The sequence below is a fragment of the Eupeodes corollae genome, chromosome 2 (assembly GCF_945859685.1).
Source record: "Eupeodes corollae chromosome 2, idEupCoro1.1, whole genome shotgun sequence".
Lineage (NCBI taxonomy): Eukaryota > Metazoa > Arthropoda > Insecta > Diptera > Syrphidae > Eupeodes > Eupeodes corollae.
The window spans coordinates 59429213-59446579 of NC_079148.1; the positions used below are offsets into that span (position 1 = coordinate 59429213).

General features: G+C 34.1%; 2 protein-coding genes across 2 annotated transcripts; both read right to left on the bottom strand.

Annotated features, from left to right (window-relative positions):
• Positions 1 to 5943: 5943 nt before the first annotated feature.
• Positions 5944 to 6824, bottom strand: LOC129947866 (uncharacterized). The gene is made up of 2 exons (XM_056058603.1): positions 6705 to 6824; positions 5944 to 6632 (listed from the first exon to the last, which is right to left on the bottom strand). Exons 1-2 carry the CDS (start codon positions 6708 to 6710, stop codon positions 6078 to 6080), a joined length of 561 nt encoding a protein of 186 aa, XP_055914578.1. The 5' UTR covers positions 6711 to 6824; the 3' UTR covers positions 5944 to 6077.
• An 8600-nt stretch (positions 6825 to 15424) lies between these two features.
• LOC129945827 (ATP synthase subunit delta, mitochondrial) lies at positions 15425 to 16486 on the bottom strand. Its single transcript, XM_056055758.1, has 4 exons — positions 16327 to 16486; positions 15950 to 16155; positions 15673 to 15884; positions 15425 to 15597 (listed from the first exon to the last, which is right to left on the bottom strand). The coding sequence occupies exons 2-4, from the start codon at positions 16146 to 16148 to the stop codon at positions 15535 to 15537; spliced, it is 474 nt and encodes a 157-aa protein (XP_055911733.1). The 5' UTR covers positions 16149 to 16155; positions 16327 to 16486; the 3' UTR covers positions 15425 to 15534.
• Between the last annotated feature and the right edge of the window lie 881 nt (positions 16487 to 17367).

Consider the following 17367-nt stretch of genomic DNA (forward strand, 5'->3'; position numbering starts at 1 on the left):
TGTCTCGACTCTTAGTTACATATACAAAAAAAAACATATTAGATAATAATAGGTTGGAATATTTAACTATGCATAATCAATTAAGATTATTCAGGTTGTCTAGAGATTTATTATTATTGTAAAATAATTGAATGAAATTAAGGTAATCTCTTAAATGAAATTTACAATAATTAAAAGCGAATTTGTGTAATATTAAATTAGGTATCTTTGTAATATTGGAAAGAGATTTTATCATCTCTTAATTTATGCCTTTTCTATTCAGATTTTGTTTAGTTGGAAAAGATGTTTTACTAATTTGCATTGGATTTTTTTGTAATAACGAACTGAAAATACTTATTGGTATTTTTGTTAAGTTGTTATCATTGAAATCCGACGTTTGTAATAAGTAATTAAATAAATTACAAATTCAATTAAAGTAGGTTATGCATGTAGGTTAAGAATAACTTTTTATTAATTTTACATCGTTTTTATTTGTGAGTACAAATATTTATTAAATTAAGTTTAAACGTTTAATCGATACACTTTACAAAGTCTAACATTAGCTGGTTATAGGCTAAAGTGTAATATTACAATAGTTGTTGTGGTCCTATTTTGTAACTATGTTCTCACAGCACAACTAATTATCGGGACGTTTAGTACAAGCAATTAATTGTTTTCAGTGATGAATAATTCCTTATTGAATAAAACTCGCATATTCGGGAAGGTGCCCCTGAAATAACTCTAAGCCTTTTGGATAGGATGCAATCGAGAGATTTGAAAACAACTATAGGCGATAGAACTATAACTAAAACAATTACACCACTGGAACATGGACGCAATGTTTCATGCCTTTCTTTGTTCTACCCTTGTTTTCACAAACAGTGTTCCGTTGAATTAGCCAGTTGTATTCCTTCAGGAATGCTCATCAATTTAACATTGAGCTCAATTTCGGACGTACTGTCAAGTATAGATATTCTTTTTATTATGCGTACATCGAGAATGTGGAATGCTTTACCCAACTGTATTTTTTCCTACTATTTTGATATTCAAAACATTAAGACCAATGTGCATCGGTATCTCCTCTTTAATACTTCCCTATGTTTCTACAGCACATACTGTGTCTTAACTTTAAACATTGTAACTTGTTAACAACTTGATTGCATGTTATTATAAAAAACAATCGAACTGACAAATAAGTATTGTTTTGATGTTGGTTAAATTTATAATAACATTTTATTCTAGGAATTTAATTTAAAATAAAAAATGTAAATATTTAATTTGAACAAACAATGTTACGTGCTTTGATATTTTTTTTTTATATTTACAACCACTCAAGGGGTTATTAGTACCTTTTATATGTTTATATTTAAACACAGTGCGAGCGTTAGGAAAATAGGGAAGGATTTAAAAGGAGATACCGGTGCACATTGGTCTTAAAGTTCTGAACATCAAAATGGGAGGGAAAAACAGAGTTGGCCAAAGCATTCCACATTCTCGATGTGCGATTTAAGAAAGAATCTCTGTACTTGACAGTACGCCCGAAATTGAGCTCAAGGGTAAACTGATGAGCATTCCTAGAAGTGCGTGTATTACGGCTTTTATATGTTTATATTTAAACACAGTGCGAGCGTTAGGAAAATAGGGAAGGATTTAAAAGGAGATACCGGTGCACATTGGTCTTAAAGTTCTGAACATCAAAATGGGAGGGAAAAACAGAGTTGGCCAAAGCATTCCACATTCTCGATGTGCGATTTAAGAAAGAATCTCTGTACTTGACAGTACGCCCGAAATTGAGCTCAAGGGTAAACTGATGAGCATTCCTAGAAGTGCGTGTATTACGGCTTTTATATGTTTATATTTAAACACAGTGCGAGCGTTAGGAAAATAGGGAAGGATTTAAAAGGAGATACCGGTGCACATTGGTCTTAAAGTTCTGAACATCAAAATGGGAGGGAAAAACAGAGTTGGCCAAAGCATTCCACATTCTCGATGTGCGATTTAAGAAAGAATCTCTGTACTTGACAGTACGCCCGAAATTGAGCTCAAGGGTAAACTGATGAGCATTCCTAGAAGTGCGTGTATTACGGCTGAACAGAACATTGTTTGTAAAAATATCTATAAAATAACGAAAGGCATGAAACATTGCGACGTTGTTCTAGCGATGCAAATGTTTCGATTATAGTTCTGTCGCCTATCATTTTTAAAGCCCTTTTTTGAATTCTATCCAAGAGATTTAAATTTGTTTTGGGGGCACCTGCCCAGATATGCGAATTATATTCAAGCTTTGGACGGATAAAAGCTTTGTAGATTATAGCCAGATCAGAAGGGGTGAAAAATTTCTTGCATCTTCGGAGAAATCCTAAGCACCTGGCAGCATTTTTGGCGATATCGAATATGTGATCATTCCATAAGAGGTGATCTGTGATATTCATACCGAGTACTGAAAGTTGATTAGTTTCCTGGATGCAAGTCCCGCTCATGGTTAGCGGCATCATAGTTGGGTTACGCTTTAACGACAGGAGACAGCATTGAGTTTTAAAGCATTAAATTCTACACGGTTTTTGATTCCCCATTGGACAATGCTGTCAAGATCAGAATTTAATGAGATTATCATACGCTGCCGTTTAAATTCCACATCCGAAGGACAAGGATGTGAATCTATAGGTAGAAACGAATATGAAAAGCTGAGGGTACTGTCGTCGGCGAAACAGTTTAATGGATTAGAAGTGACGGACAAAAGATCGTTTATGAATATAAGGAAGAGAGTCGGAGACAAAACGGAGCCCTGGGGTACACCAGCATTTATTTTATGAATTTCAGACTTGAAACCATCCAATACAACTTGTATTGAACGGTTAAAAAGATAATTTCTAATCCAACGAAGAAGAGATTCATCAATACCAAAAGCACGCATTTTCTATAAGAGAGCTTGGTGCCAAACTCTATCAAATGCTTTTGAAATATCAAGTGCAATAATCTTACTTTCTCCAAAACGATGTAAAGATTTGGTCCACTGTTCGGTGAGATGAACCATGAGATCACCAGTGGACCTATTGCTACGAAAGCCATACTGTCGGTTATTAAGAAGCTTCCGTTCTGCAAGATATTTCTTAAGCTGAAAATTAATCAGCGTTTCCATGAACTTAGAAAGAAAGGACGTTAGTGCAATTGGACGATAGTTCAAGGGAGAGGAGGATTCGCTTTTTTTTAGGGACAGGCTGGACAAATGCAGTTTTTCATCCACTCGGGAAGAGACCTGTAGAATAGGACAGATGGAGAAGGTTACGCAGTGGTTTTGCCAGCTTTGAAGAACACCTCTTCAGAACAATAGGGGGAATAATATCCGGGCCAGCGGATTTGTGTATGTCAAGGTCTTTCAGTACTCTTTCATAGATTCCATAGAATCATTTACGCCCTCAAGAACAGGAGGACTCATGACACTATCCGGTAGCGTCGAATTAACAGCAAAATGTGCTGCAAGCAAATTGGCTTTATCAATGAAGCTTACATAGGGAGTGTCATTGTTTCTGATCATGCAAAAATTTGGTTCGTCGAATATGACCATTACAGGTCTTTCTAGCTTGTTTAAACTTATTCCGGTTTTCCTCAGTCGGGTTGGCTTTATAACAACGGAAACTTACATCTCTGAACCTAATAACTTCTTTACAGCTCCAATCAAACCATGAGTTCTCTTTGGGTTTGATAGATGTCACACTATTCGGGATAAAATTTCTCATTCCACAAAGAATTAAATTTGTTACCATTTCTGCGCTGGAATCCACGTCACTATCGAGGAAGCATAGTGACCAGTTAAAGTTCCTGAAGAATTCATTGAGACCGTCCCAGTTGGCTTTCTCATATTGCCAAACGGTTCTCATAGGAGGTTTTTCTTTAACTGGGTTTTTTCGACATGAGAATTTTGCAGATACGATACAATGGTCTGATGTGCGTAGAGGCCGTAATACACTAATTGTGTATTTATTAGGGTCAGGGGTAAGAATCAAGTCTAGGGTGTTGGTGGATTGACCTGAAATGTCATGGATTCGAGTTGGCTCATCGACAAGCTGAGTTAATTGATTAAACAAATATGAACAAAGGTAGACAACTAGGTACAATGGGGACAAGACTCTCACGATGCGTGCGCTGCGGGTGGGATGCAGATCGGTACTCTCCAAATGATTTGCTTCAAAGATTTTTTACCTGAAGAGAACCAAAAAAAATACCCGCAAAATAAATTGGTCTATATTTGTAATTCTTGTAAAATAACAACACAAATTGAGAGAGCTTCCCAAAATAAAAGCAACTTTCAGCTGATCAAAAAAAATTATTATAATATAATAATTTTAAAAATTCACCCAACTTTTACCAATGCGTGCGTTCAATCTTAGGGAGAAAGAGTATCAGGATAACTTTTTGTTAGTGTTTTACGTGTAAAAAACAGCTGCTTCATATCCAGATATCCAAAGGTCTCCGAGAATTTCTGGTACAGATATCCACATATAAAAGAAATTGGCTGCGTTCAATCTAAGATTGATGAGCTATCCGGATATCTTTTTGTTAGTGTTCGACATGTAAAATAACAGCTGATCCAAAACATCTAGGAATTGGAATGTTAAAAAAGGAATCCAAAGGTATCCGTGAACAGCTGATTCAACATAACGAAGGAGCCTGAAAAAGTCTTTAAATTCTTTTAAAAAAAAGTTAGTTAACATATTTCTCTAACGTTCAACGGTGACTGAAACTGTGTTTCCGGTCTCTTTAAAAAAAATAGGATGTTTCAATGTTTCACAATCGACTCCAAACAAAAACTCTCTGTGGATGCATGAGCTTCTCAAAAAATATCCTTCAGATTTCCCGAACTATAGATATGGCAATTTTGATTATAAACGTAAGGAAAAGGGGATTTCTAACACAAAATCATATTTCAATTAAAACTTCTTTAAAGCTGAATGGTGGTGCGAATGAATGAAGGTGTAAGTTATAGCTAAAATTGGTTTTCATCATTGAAACCAACCATCGGAATTTATTTAGCAGTTTATTTTCTGTTTGGAATCACCTGATAAAAATCGAGAACGGTTAGAGTTGATTATTGAAAGTAGGTTATAGCTTTCATTGAAATCGAAGCGGAAAAAAAATTTAATCCATATTTGATGGTGTTTCTGTTTGATTAAAAATGAAAATTATTTATTGATCTATCGGAAATCACACAAAGAATTTTTGTTGAGAGAAAAAAGAATAATTACGCATTTATTTTTCTCTGAAAATGCCTTTTTCTTCTGATACTTTTATGTACAAAAGTGAAACGAATCGTTTCACTGATTTGTGTTCCAATTTAACACAATTTCAATGACAGATTTAGGTCAGTAAAAATTTTTCAGTGGATTTCATCCAGGAAATTTTTTTTAATGACAAAAAATTCCAATCTTTGTGTTCAATGATGATCCGATCTATCAGTACATAATTTTCATTTCTAATCAAAGACAAATACCGTCAAATATCGGTTCAAAATTTTTTCCGGATCGATTTCAATGTATAACTGGTCTCTAATACTGACTTTCTGTCAAGATTTCAAGTAAAGCGATTACCTATAAGAAACCACTAAAAGGTCTATCCTCAATAAACATACTGGTGTTTGTATGCTGATACTGCGAATTGAGTCAAGCATCATGCTAAATAGTTCATTTATTTGTAAGAACCGCTTCAGTTTTTTAGCCTGTTAATGCAGTCGCAAAAACATAATAAAAGACAAACGCATAAAAAGACTGCGGGTAACACTTTTTGTTACCCCCTAGTTCTTGGTGAAATTTTTTTGTAATCCTCAACTGTGAACTATTTGGTGTGATACCTAAGTATGCTGCAAGTCAACAATTTGATTCCCTTTGCATAGTCGTGTAAATGACACGAACTATTTTAAATTTTACACTCTCATAACGATAATATACAAAAAATAAAAGTATTTTTCAATTCTATAGGTAAATATTTTGTATTTTAAATTTCTATCTAGTTTAGATATGATTTTCCCCATAACATACGAGGAAATATTGAAAATGATGTATGTACGTTTAAAGACTAAAGACTATTGTTTTTGTAAGCGTGGTTTACCAGCCGCCTTGTGCTGGGGCTTGTTGGTGCAGCACTTTAATAATTTGTACATGACCTCCAGAACCATAACCACCTGAACTTTGACCATGGCTGTGATGTGCTGAAGCGGCATCTTCGTGAATGACCCTAATCACTCTCACTTCTGGCTGGGCTGCGTTTTGCCATCCAGCTCCATTACTGTCTCCAACAACCTCTACCACCTGAGCACCATCGCCCCCATTACCGCCATTTTGTGATGCATAATGATGCACAACATTGACATTGTGATCCAATTGATGGTGAGTGGATATGGCTGGTCCTCCGCCACCCAAAATTTTTGTTATGCCTTTCAATCCTTCTCCCAAACCCTCTCCCAAGGTGTTTCCCAAACTGCTCCCCAGAGAATCTATCAAACTACCTCCTGGGCCACCTCTCAATCCACCACCACCACCTCCTGAACTTAGTCGGGGACCGCCCCTAGGTCTGCCGCCCGAACTGCCTCCACCAAGAAAGCTTGGAAGTTCTAAGGTTGCATTAGCAACTGAAGCCACAGCAAGGATACACAAAAAGGTCTATAACAAAACAAATTAATTAAAAGTTAAAATGTAAAACAAGGATTTGTTCCTAAATGTATTAAAACTTACTTTCATTATTCCCAGTTTTCCACTTAGTGATAGTTTAAACAAAACAATGAGAGTGATACCTAAAGTAAAGTTGTCATTGATATTTATACCTCCCAAAAATCATCTTTCGATTTCCAAAAATGTAAAACTTTTTATGAAATATGTACATTTTGTAATATGCACGCATTTAGTCGCAGCCCGTATAGCTTACATAGTTGTAAAATGCATCTAAATGTCGAATTGATTTGAATCAAAATGCTAATATACTTGTAGATTATTGAGAATTAATGGCGTTACATCAATAGTTAACCTGTTGCTAAGCTTACACATGCATTTTGTATCGATTGGAAACTACTTTGCCCACTCAACAATAACACTAAAGTTTGTTTTTGTAATGTTATAAAGGGCCAAACAAACCTTACAAATTAAAAATAACATATTAAGGTGTGTACTGACAGGTTACAAGACTACTAACTGGAATCACAAAAGATGCAAAAAATTAAACCTTTTTTAGTTCCGTCTCGTCTTGTTTGAATTTATTGTTTTAATTTTAAGTTGTAGACTCGTAGGTTTACCTTATCGTTCAACATACCAAACCTACTCTTGACGTTACGGTCAAAGTTATATCGTCTTCTCATAGTCATCATCGGCTGCAAGTATTTTGCATTTAAATGCATTTTGGAGTTTACATAATATTTTGAAGAAAATTCATTTCATTGAGGGCTTCACTATTAACTCCTCGTAGGAAGTTATAATAAACAATCCGATTTGTGGAATATAATAAAGATTTTCAAAGAGATGTTTGTGTGTACAGACGACTGTACGTTTTGGAGCCGGTAGATACATACATATATATCAACTTAAAATAAATGTTGTTTTAGATTAAAACATCGAAAGATTTAGAAATGACTTTCGCAAAATTGAGTGATTGGGTTTTTTACTAGAGAAATTTAAAAAAGGAAATATTTAGGTTGACCCCAAATATAACACGAATCAATGACGCTAGAGACTTCAATTAAGTTTTATATTATTTGTATAATACCAATTTAGTATACCTTTGTTACAAAAATTAAGTACCGTTTTTTAAATGATACAAATAAAACAATATATGTACTAAAAGTTGGTACAATTGATTTTCTACTGGAATATTATAGTTGAGGGGGTCATCCCATGTGACGGGCTGTATTTTAAGGAATTTTAAGATTTTTTGTTTACGACCAGTAAATAGATACAACTTTATTAAGTTTACTATCATTTATTAACATAGTTCGACAGTATAAACACGAGTAACACCGGTGTGAACAACTTTACCGCGAAGAATGGGCTTGCACTTCCTCCACGATTCCGGCTGATTGGCTTATATAAAACAAAAAAAGTAAACGGCGTTTTAATCTGTGAGCCTAAATGCATGGAATGAACTATCATCAAATGAATATACCAAAAATTGGACTTTTGGGAGCAATTTCAAAAAAAAAGTCCCCACTTTTTGCGTTTTTTGTTTGTTTTTGTTTTTGCTACAAAAAAATCGAAATTTTTGTAATTTCAGCTTTCAAATTTCAAGTCATTCGGTCAAGCCTTTTTTGAAGTACGATGGAGGAAAGTTTGAAAAACACAGTTGGTACATAGAGTATTCCTTCCTCTTCCTCTTGAAACTCTTTCAAAGCAGATTGTTCAGCTCTTAAATCAATTCTGGCTTGTTTAACGGCCGCTCAGAACGTGAGATTAGCTTTTCATCACGTTTCTTAACATAAGTATGGGCTTCGCGGCCTAAAGGGCATCTAATAACCGACATTACTTTCAAATTACCTTCAAAACCTTCATTAAAGATGATAACTAGCTAGTAATTTCAACTATCTGTATGCCGATGTATGTAAGATACTTTACCCCATATTTTTCCATGCACCTGCTGTATCTTTAAAACGACTTCGAATTTTGAAAAATCCCTCTACTACCGTATTATAGACATATTAAATTGATATTATGGCCTTTAAACTAATTTTGTCTTATAAACAATAGTATTTTTACATTTATTTATTATTTTTAGAAAAAACCCTACTAAAAAAGTACTACCCAAAAATGATAAAAACTAATGTTCGATTCCAATATTTCGAAAAAAGATGAAAATATTGACTTCAAAATTATTTAATTCTATGAAAAATGTTGATAACGCACACAAGATAATGTTTTAAGAAAAATAATTAAAAATGCCACAACCACAATGAATATTAGTGTAAAAATATCTGTCTTATTTTAAAATAAATTAGGGGATGGTGTGAGAGGGAATCAAGTACACTTTTTTGCAAATTAACTCAAAAACTGCATTTCCTTCAAGAAGTTGCAGGTCCACTTCATAAAATTAGAGGTTAGAAAATCTTATAATATTTTGCAAAAAATACGGATTTAGTAATGTTTTTTCGGGATTAGTAACATTTTACAATTTCTTTAGAATTCGTGATTAAATTAATTTTTATTTTCTTTGTTGCTGTATCTTTTAAAGTGAAAAAAATTGGTACGTAACAGTAAAACGAAATGGAATTTTGTTGACATTTGGCAGGCATTTTGTCAGTAAAAATGAATACATTAAAATCTCTTTAAACTGCATACATACATATATATATACTTGGAAAAATTCTTAAATTTGACAAAAACCCAAACCTTGGTCCTGGCAGCATGCCGTCATTTTTGCTACAAAAATGTGCTAAACGTCCTTCATAACTGCTTTCTGGTTTTCCCATTTTATAGGTATATCTCTACGTTTCTTAAACAAACCCACTAAAAGGATCCCAATCATTTTATCTGTAACTATCGTCCTGCAGCTAAGTTGTATGTTATCCCAACACTGTTTTAAGCTCTTGTTTGTAATGTGACCTTGTGTGCCAAAACATTACTTTCATATAACATGGTTATCTTATTTTTCTAAATATTTAGTTTCGCTAATTAATAAAGTCAGACGCTAAATAAAATATAATCCCAATTATTGCCTACCATAGGTTCGAAATAAGTTCCCATATCTTAAAGCGAAGATGATTAGCCCAAAAAGTAGTTGTCCCAGAGTTGCCCACATTTACACGCTTATAAAAGCAGTTCGAGAACGAATACCATTAAACCCGTTTCGGAAGAAGAAGATAATTGTTGAAAGCAATTACGCATAAAGGGCTAACGACGCATATGTTAACACCTCGACTCCAAAAAGTTATCGCAGGAAGAGTCAAAAGGTTTTTACTGTGGCACGTGAGAAATGAGCTTAAAATCATTTTTTTCGAATGAAAATATTTTTAACCTTGAAGGAGTTTAAAACAAAGAAAAAGTTACAATTTGTGCGACATCATTATATCAAACTAAAATTATCATTTTAAGGGTTAAAATTAACCATCACCACCATTATGTAATGATTTAATTGAAAGTCTCACTCCAAAGTGTCACATAACGTAAGTTTTGTGAACAAATGTGAAAACGGTTGACAATTAATGCTATATACGAAATATAGAAATGGTAGAGACCCAGGAGCTTCAAATCGATACCCACCATCTCTTTATCGATTTTAAAGCCGCGTATGACAGCATCTATAGGGAAGAGCTATACCGAGCAATGTCTAGTTTTGGCATACCTGTCAAACTTATCCGTTTGTGCAGAATGACGATGGAGAATGCACGCTGCTCTATCAAGGTCGGAAAAGATCTTACCGATGCATTTGATGCCATGCGACTTCTTCAACATCGTTCTGGATAGAATTGTGCAAAACTCAACCGTCAACACTAGAGGCACAATCTTCCAAAGGTCCATTCAATTACTCGGATACGCAGATGATATTGACATAATTGGAAGATCAAAGCGTGATGTTAGTGGAGCGTTTTTGAGCATTGCGACGGAAGCGAAGAAGATGGGTTTAGTGGTCAATGAGGGTAAGACCAAGTATATGCTGTCATCAAAAAAGGACACTGAACAACGACGTCTTGCACAAAACGTCACCACGGACAGCTATAACTTGAGGTACTTAAGGACTTTGTCTACCTAGGCACCGCTATTAATACAGACAACGACACCAGCGCTGAAATCAAACGAGAATAACTTTTGCAAATCGCTGCTTCTTTGGACTTGGAAGGCAATTGAGAAGTAATAAGACACTCATCATCCCGGTTCTCATTTATGGCGCTGAGGCCTGGACCATGTCAAAGAAAGATGAGAGCGTCTTAGGATGCTTCGAGAGAAAAATTCTTCGGGTGATTTTTGGTCCCGTACGCATAGATAGAGAATGGAGGAGAAGATATAACGACGAACTGTAGGGGCTGTTCAGCGACACTGACCTAGTTAGCAGAATTAAAGTCCAACGGCTTAGATGGCTAGGTCATGTAGAGCGGATGGACATCAACGCTAGAGCCCGGAAGGTCTTCGAATCCAATCCCGAGGGACGGCGCAGTGCACCCAGGTGGGAGAGGACCTCAACCAACTTGGCGTGCGAAACTGGAGACAGCTAGCTAGGGACCGAGCTGGCTGAAGACGCATGTTAGTTGAGGCCCAGGTCCACCCCGGACTGTAGCGCCACCTTAAGAAATGGAAGAGGTATGGTAGAGAGGGTTTGGTAAATTGTTCAACAAATACCCAAAGTAACTTAAGATTGGCTCTTGGGAAGTCCGTATTTTAATCTCGAAGTTTAATTTGTATGGTTAGAATTTAAAAGAGCGCCTCGAAGATTTTTTACAGGAATTTTTAAACTTTTAAGATAGAGTTAACGAAAGCAGTGCCAAAAATATCAATAGAAGCAGAGCGTGGAACTTAAGTTTGATAGCCACAACGTTTCAGGGCTTTCATTGAAGCTACGACATTTTGAGTAAAACTATTTTCTTATTTGAACTAATATTAAGGTCAAATACATGAAACAACAATGAAAAGAACATATTTTATAGTACGACTACGTACATCATCTTACCTTTCGGATAAACATTAGAGTGTTGTTTTTAAATCGTTTTTTGTTAATTGTGGTGTACCTCAAGGTAGCCACCTTGGTCCGTTGTCATTTGTTTGGTTTATAAACGACTCCTTTTTATCTTAAAAAATTCGTGACAATACTTCGAACAGTTTATTTCTTAACGAATTGTGAATTATTATAACTGAAATGTTGTCAAGTGTAAAACAATTAGTTTTACACGCTTGTAAAATTTGGTACATTTTTACTCGACTCATATTCATAGACTTGAAGGTGTCCAAAGAATGATCTTAAGGCTAAATTTACGTTTGCTCCCATGGTTACATGGAAAAGATTTGCCTCCTTTTCATAGACTACAACTAATAGGTCTTTCATGACTTTGCTTTATTGTTGTCATCTTCATCAGTTTTGTTCTATCTTTTTGTAAAAAAAAATACTTAAAATAAGAATTCATCCTATTTCATCAACCATTTCTTTAAAATAAAGCTTTTTATTATACAATAATTCGGTTGGTGTAAGATTACATGAACTATAAAAAAACAATAATTTTTAAGTAGTTTTCAAAAAATGTACCCAATTTATTTATTTCAAAGGAAAGATTAAGCTAACGGAACTTTCATGGAAAATTGTTGATTGTGACAAGAATATGCGAAAATAAATCGGGTCATAGATTAGAAGCACATCAAATAAATGGAAATAAAATGCAAGTATAATGTGTGATATCGAAACACCAGCCTTCAAAATAACTTTAAAGATTCTATTTTTTAAGGATTTATAAAGAGATTCCAAGTAGACCAGAGAAATCTCACTCCAGGCCAATTTGTTACCATGAACTAGCGCTTCCTTGTCATCGTATTGCTTTCCTCCCTCATGTACCTTACGTGTAAGCTAGTTCCACACATTTTCAATTAGTTAATGTCCGAGGAATATGGTGGCCAAGGCAGCAAATGGATTTTGGTTTGCAATTAGGCATTTTACCTCTCGGGCTGTGTGTATTGTCAATCATTTGCGGTCATTCCATTTTGCACATCCCAGCTCATGTGATCTTTCTCGAGACACAAGCGTTGCTTCTTCCTTGCGTCATTAAGTGGTGGTTTTTTCTTAAACTTTAGGTGCTCAAAGTGTTCAGCATGGCGAATTGTGCATTTAACAGTGGATAAGCTGGACTTAACATTAGCTTTCTCCCTAGTTTTTGCTGCCGATAAAGCTTAATTTGACGCTATTCTAAGAACACTTCGCGGTTCGCGAAGTCTCAAGGCAGAGGAAGTGTTTTTTTTTATAATTTATCGAGATAGACGATGTTTTTTTAAATGATTGCTGACACAATGATCTGTTCGTTTGGGATATAAAAAAGAATTAAAGACCTTTAAAGCAATAAACTTTTTTATTCTTGCTATTCTTGCTCTTTCCTCCACTATCAAACATCAACTCTACCGTTTTTAAAAAAAAAAATGTATGCACTTCAAAAAACAACGTCGATTTATTCACTGCTTCTAATCTAATGACCCGATTTATTTTCGCATATTCTTGACCCAATTAACAATTTGCCATAAAAGTGTCATAAGCTAAATCTCCCATAGTTGTTTTTTTTTTTCTAATCCATAATGTAACGAGAGAAATATCTATTTTACTTTTCGAAAATGCCTGCTTCTAATCTTATGACCGGCAGTGTACATAACTACTTATTTTATAAATCAGCAATATAAAATAATGAAAGTGGAAGTTATATAGCACTTCTTAGAAATGTTTGTTTCCAAACAGATGGAAATTATAGCAAAATAGGTTTTAATATCTTAACATCCTTTTGTACCTTTCAATAATAAATTTTAAAGTATTTTACTTAGATTCACCTTTAAAAAATATATACATATATGTTTATTTCACTTTTAAAAAGGAGCTAAGACTGAAAAATGTTGGAGTGATATGATCTGACCTTTAAACTTACTATTTCAAAAATCATTGAAATATTGTAAGCATTTTTCTCTTTTTAAATAAACGAACCAGCATCTAAATCTTGTTTACATCTTTTCCGAATTAATATTTAAAAATAAATTCTTACTGAGAATTCGCTTTCATCATTTGCCCTATCTTTTGTTATCAACACTTATTAATATTAAAGTTACTTTCGAAAGATTTTTAAAATATTTCTGAACACTAAAGTAAAGAAAAAGAAATCCAAAACAACATGATTATGTATTTATATTATATTGCAAAAGTTAATGGATGCAATAAAATAAAATAAACAATATTTTCTAAAATTTTAAAAGTCGTGAATTAAAGTTTAATGAACGGAGTACAGAATAATATATTTAAAATGCTGCGCTCTCGTTTTAGTTTTAATTTTGTATTCAAATATGAATACGAGAATATAATTTGTTTGCAAAAGATATACATAACTCAAAGTTATGTAGTATTCCATTTGTCAATGGAAATGATACTCTAATATCATATGGAATTTCATAAGTTCGAAGCTGAAGTCAAATGGAATACCTAGTTGCATGAAGTACCTCGACACCACGACCAAATACCAAAAATATGCAATTTATTCGCTAATTATTTGCAATCAGTTTATTCAATGGACGCTTCTTCCATCCAAGAGATGCCTTCCGTAAATAGAATTGTCGACTTCGGCTCGGTGAACTTAAGTCGTAAAGAAATTGAAGAGGCCCTGTCTGGATTAGATGCCAATAAAAGTGAAGGACCCGATGCGGGATTCCTGCTTGTCTTTTAAAAAATTGTGCAATTGCGTTAGCTGAACCACTTGCTATAATTTTTAATCTTTCACTTGCAGAAGGAAATTTTTTGGATAAGTGGAAAATTTCGTTTTTGTCTCCAATTTTTAAATCGGGGTCAAGGCAGGAAATTACTAGTTATAGGCCAATATTTAAAATTTCTGCAATACCAAAAATATTCGAGAAGCTAGTTTGTAACAAACTGTCAGTTTTGTTTCGTAGCCACATATCAGTTTTCCAACATGGATTTGTTTCAGGAAAATCAACTGCGACAAACTTAGCTTTATTCGCTCACTATATCATATCAAATATGGAAATGATGTTTCACAGATTTTGCGAAAGCATTCGATAGAATTAATCATAACGTCTTACTTCATAAATTAACTTCCCTAGGTATTCACTCTTCGTTATTGAAGTGGCTAAAATCATACTTGACAGGTAGAATTCAAAAAGTAAAAAAAATTGCTCGTTCTCATATAACATCTTTGTTCCATCAGGGGTTCCTCAAGGAAGTCATTTAGGGCCATTACTGTTTTTGTTATTTGTAAATGATACAAAATAAACTTAGTTCATTCTTCACTTCCTCACTTCATTAGTTGAATTTACTAACTTTGTTGAAATTTTAAAGAAACCACATATTTTGTACCTTCAAATAGCAGTTTTTAAAGGCCTAACATAATCGATCAAATTATGTAGTTATGTAAACTGCAATGTTAAATTGGCTGTGATTCGCAATACAGTCGACTAACTAATATTTGCGAGTAAATAACGAAAAAACTACTCTTTAGAATCCACCCTACGGATTCCATAATCGATATGAAGACTAGTCATGCATCACATATACTTAATATTTAGATTGCATGGTTGAAATGCAATATAAAGTAATTTTAAAATCATGGTTGTTAAAGCTATTTGAATTCAATGGACGCTATGGCATGTGTCAATTCTATAAAACTGATAATACATGTTTTAATTCCTATAGGAAATCGAAAAAGGTATCACATAATGTAACCCATACCCATAGTAAAATCATAGAAGAAGTCACACATTTTTCAAATAAAATAATTTCCTAAAAAAAGTTCGTATTTAATTTTTAGTTTGACCTGGTTAGTAACAGGCACAGTTTATTTCTATTCAATATTAATGTTTTATTTCTCAATAGAACGACCAGTGGGAATTATTTAAAAGATTTATTTTATTCGACAGCTTTAACAAGTGCTTCGGCGCATTCAAGGGCAATAGCAGCTTCGGCTTTAGCCTGTTAATGTAAAAAAAACAAAGATCTCAAATTAATACACTGCCGACTAATTAATAAAATTTATTTTTTTCTTACCACATCGGTGCTGGCAGAACTTAATTCCTGTTGGTACTTTGACAACAATTGCCGGCATTCGCTTGCATCAAGATCTTCAAGTTTGTGTGCTTCTTCGGCCAAAACCTGGACTGTAGAATCTTCATTGACAGTGATGGAACCGCTGGAGACAAAGAATTTGGCTGTCTTGCCATCGTTTTCAACGACTTGAACAACACCTGGCTTCAGGACAGCTATTTTCCGTGAAATGGAGAAACTTAGTATCAAGAAGAAAGCAAGTTGAATGTAATCGACTTACCCAAAGTGGGCACATGCTTAGCGAGAATACCGAAACTGCCCGAAAATGATGGAACATCGATTTGACGAACTTCGACACTGTCGTAGTAGGTTTGGTTGGCAGCAGCGAAAGTAAGTTTCATTTCGTCGGCATAACCACGGGATTGAACCATGCGGGAGCCTCGGGTGGCCAGGAATCGGACATTCTTTGCGAAAGACATGATTTGCCTGCAAAAAAAGAAGCTACAATTTAATAAAAATATACAAATACTAAATTATGTAACTTTTTAGGTTATGCAAAAGAACTAAATTGATAGCCAATTGCAGCGCAAACACAATATTCTTCTAAAGGTTCTTTATGATTTGAGAAGAATATTTTTTTTTTAATTGAAATCTTACTTTTAAATGAATTTATTTAACCAACTGGATAAATTCTATTGAAAATTCTTAAATGGAAAAACCTGTGCTGCTTTTGCCGTTTTCCAGAAGTGCAAATGTCAAATCTGCCTGAAAAGTTTTCGTTGACAGCTGTCAAAATGATGCAGTGATGCCAAATTCTCATTTAAGGTGAGTGTGCACTTCGCATTTTCGGACTCGAATTTCCTTTTCACTTTTTTAAATTGATTCGAAATTGGAATAAAAGATTTTTTTAATGGAGCTGTGTATTTTGCTGCATATATCAAACATTGATTGATTCTTTTGTTTTTATATGAATACAATATTTTTCAACTTATTTATGAATCGAATTTACATAGAATTGTAGAAGTGAAATTATCGGAATCTTCTAAATTTCTTTTTTTTTTGAATATCATTGAATAAATTATAATAGTCATTTTGTTATCACCAAACACGTTTTATTGAATACCGATTGATTTTGTGTAAGAAGTAATTTCAATAAATAAAATACTTTAAGAATTCAATTTAGGCAGAGAACATGTTAAAGATCAGCCTTGGAAGTTGATGGTCAACTAAAGTAAATATTTCTGAGCAACCATTACTTGGGGTCTCCATTGAAGGACTATCGGGCTGTCATCAGATAAAGATAATCCAATAGAGATTAACAATCCAACATCCAGTCCATTTTCCGGAGATCGCAGTTTAGATTTTTCGAGCGGATCAAAATTCTGTCATCAAATTTGACGTTTGTGCTGTATGTAGTGGTGATCGTCCATTTTTCGGAATCTTTTTGAAATTATTTTTTTTTTTTTTTTTTTTTTATATCCGATGGAAATCTTCAAAAGACACTAAGAATCGGTACCGAGTAGTGTGGGACTCTTACCGCACTAAAACCACCGGTGAATCAGGACCAATCTATGAAAGATCGACAAATGATTTTTATTTCTTAATTTTTAAAATCGCATTGGGGGAAGTTTAAGGTTATAACACTTTCCCGTAGCTTTTAGCCCATCAGCTCATGAGGCTTGGTTCTTCTTAATCTCC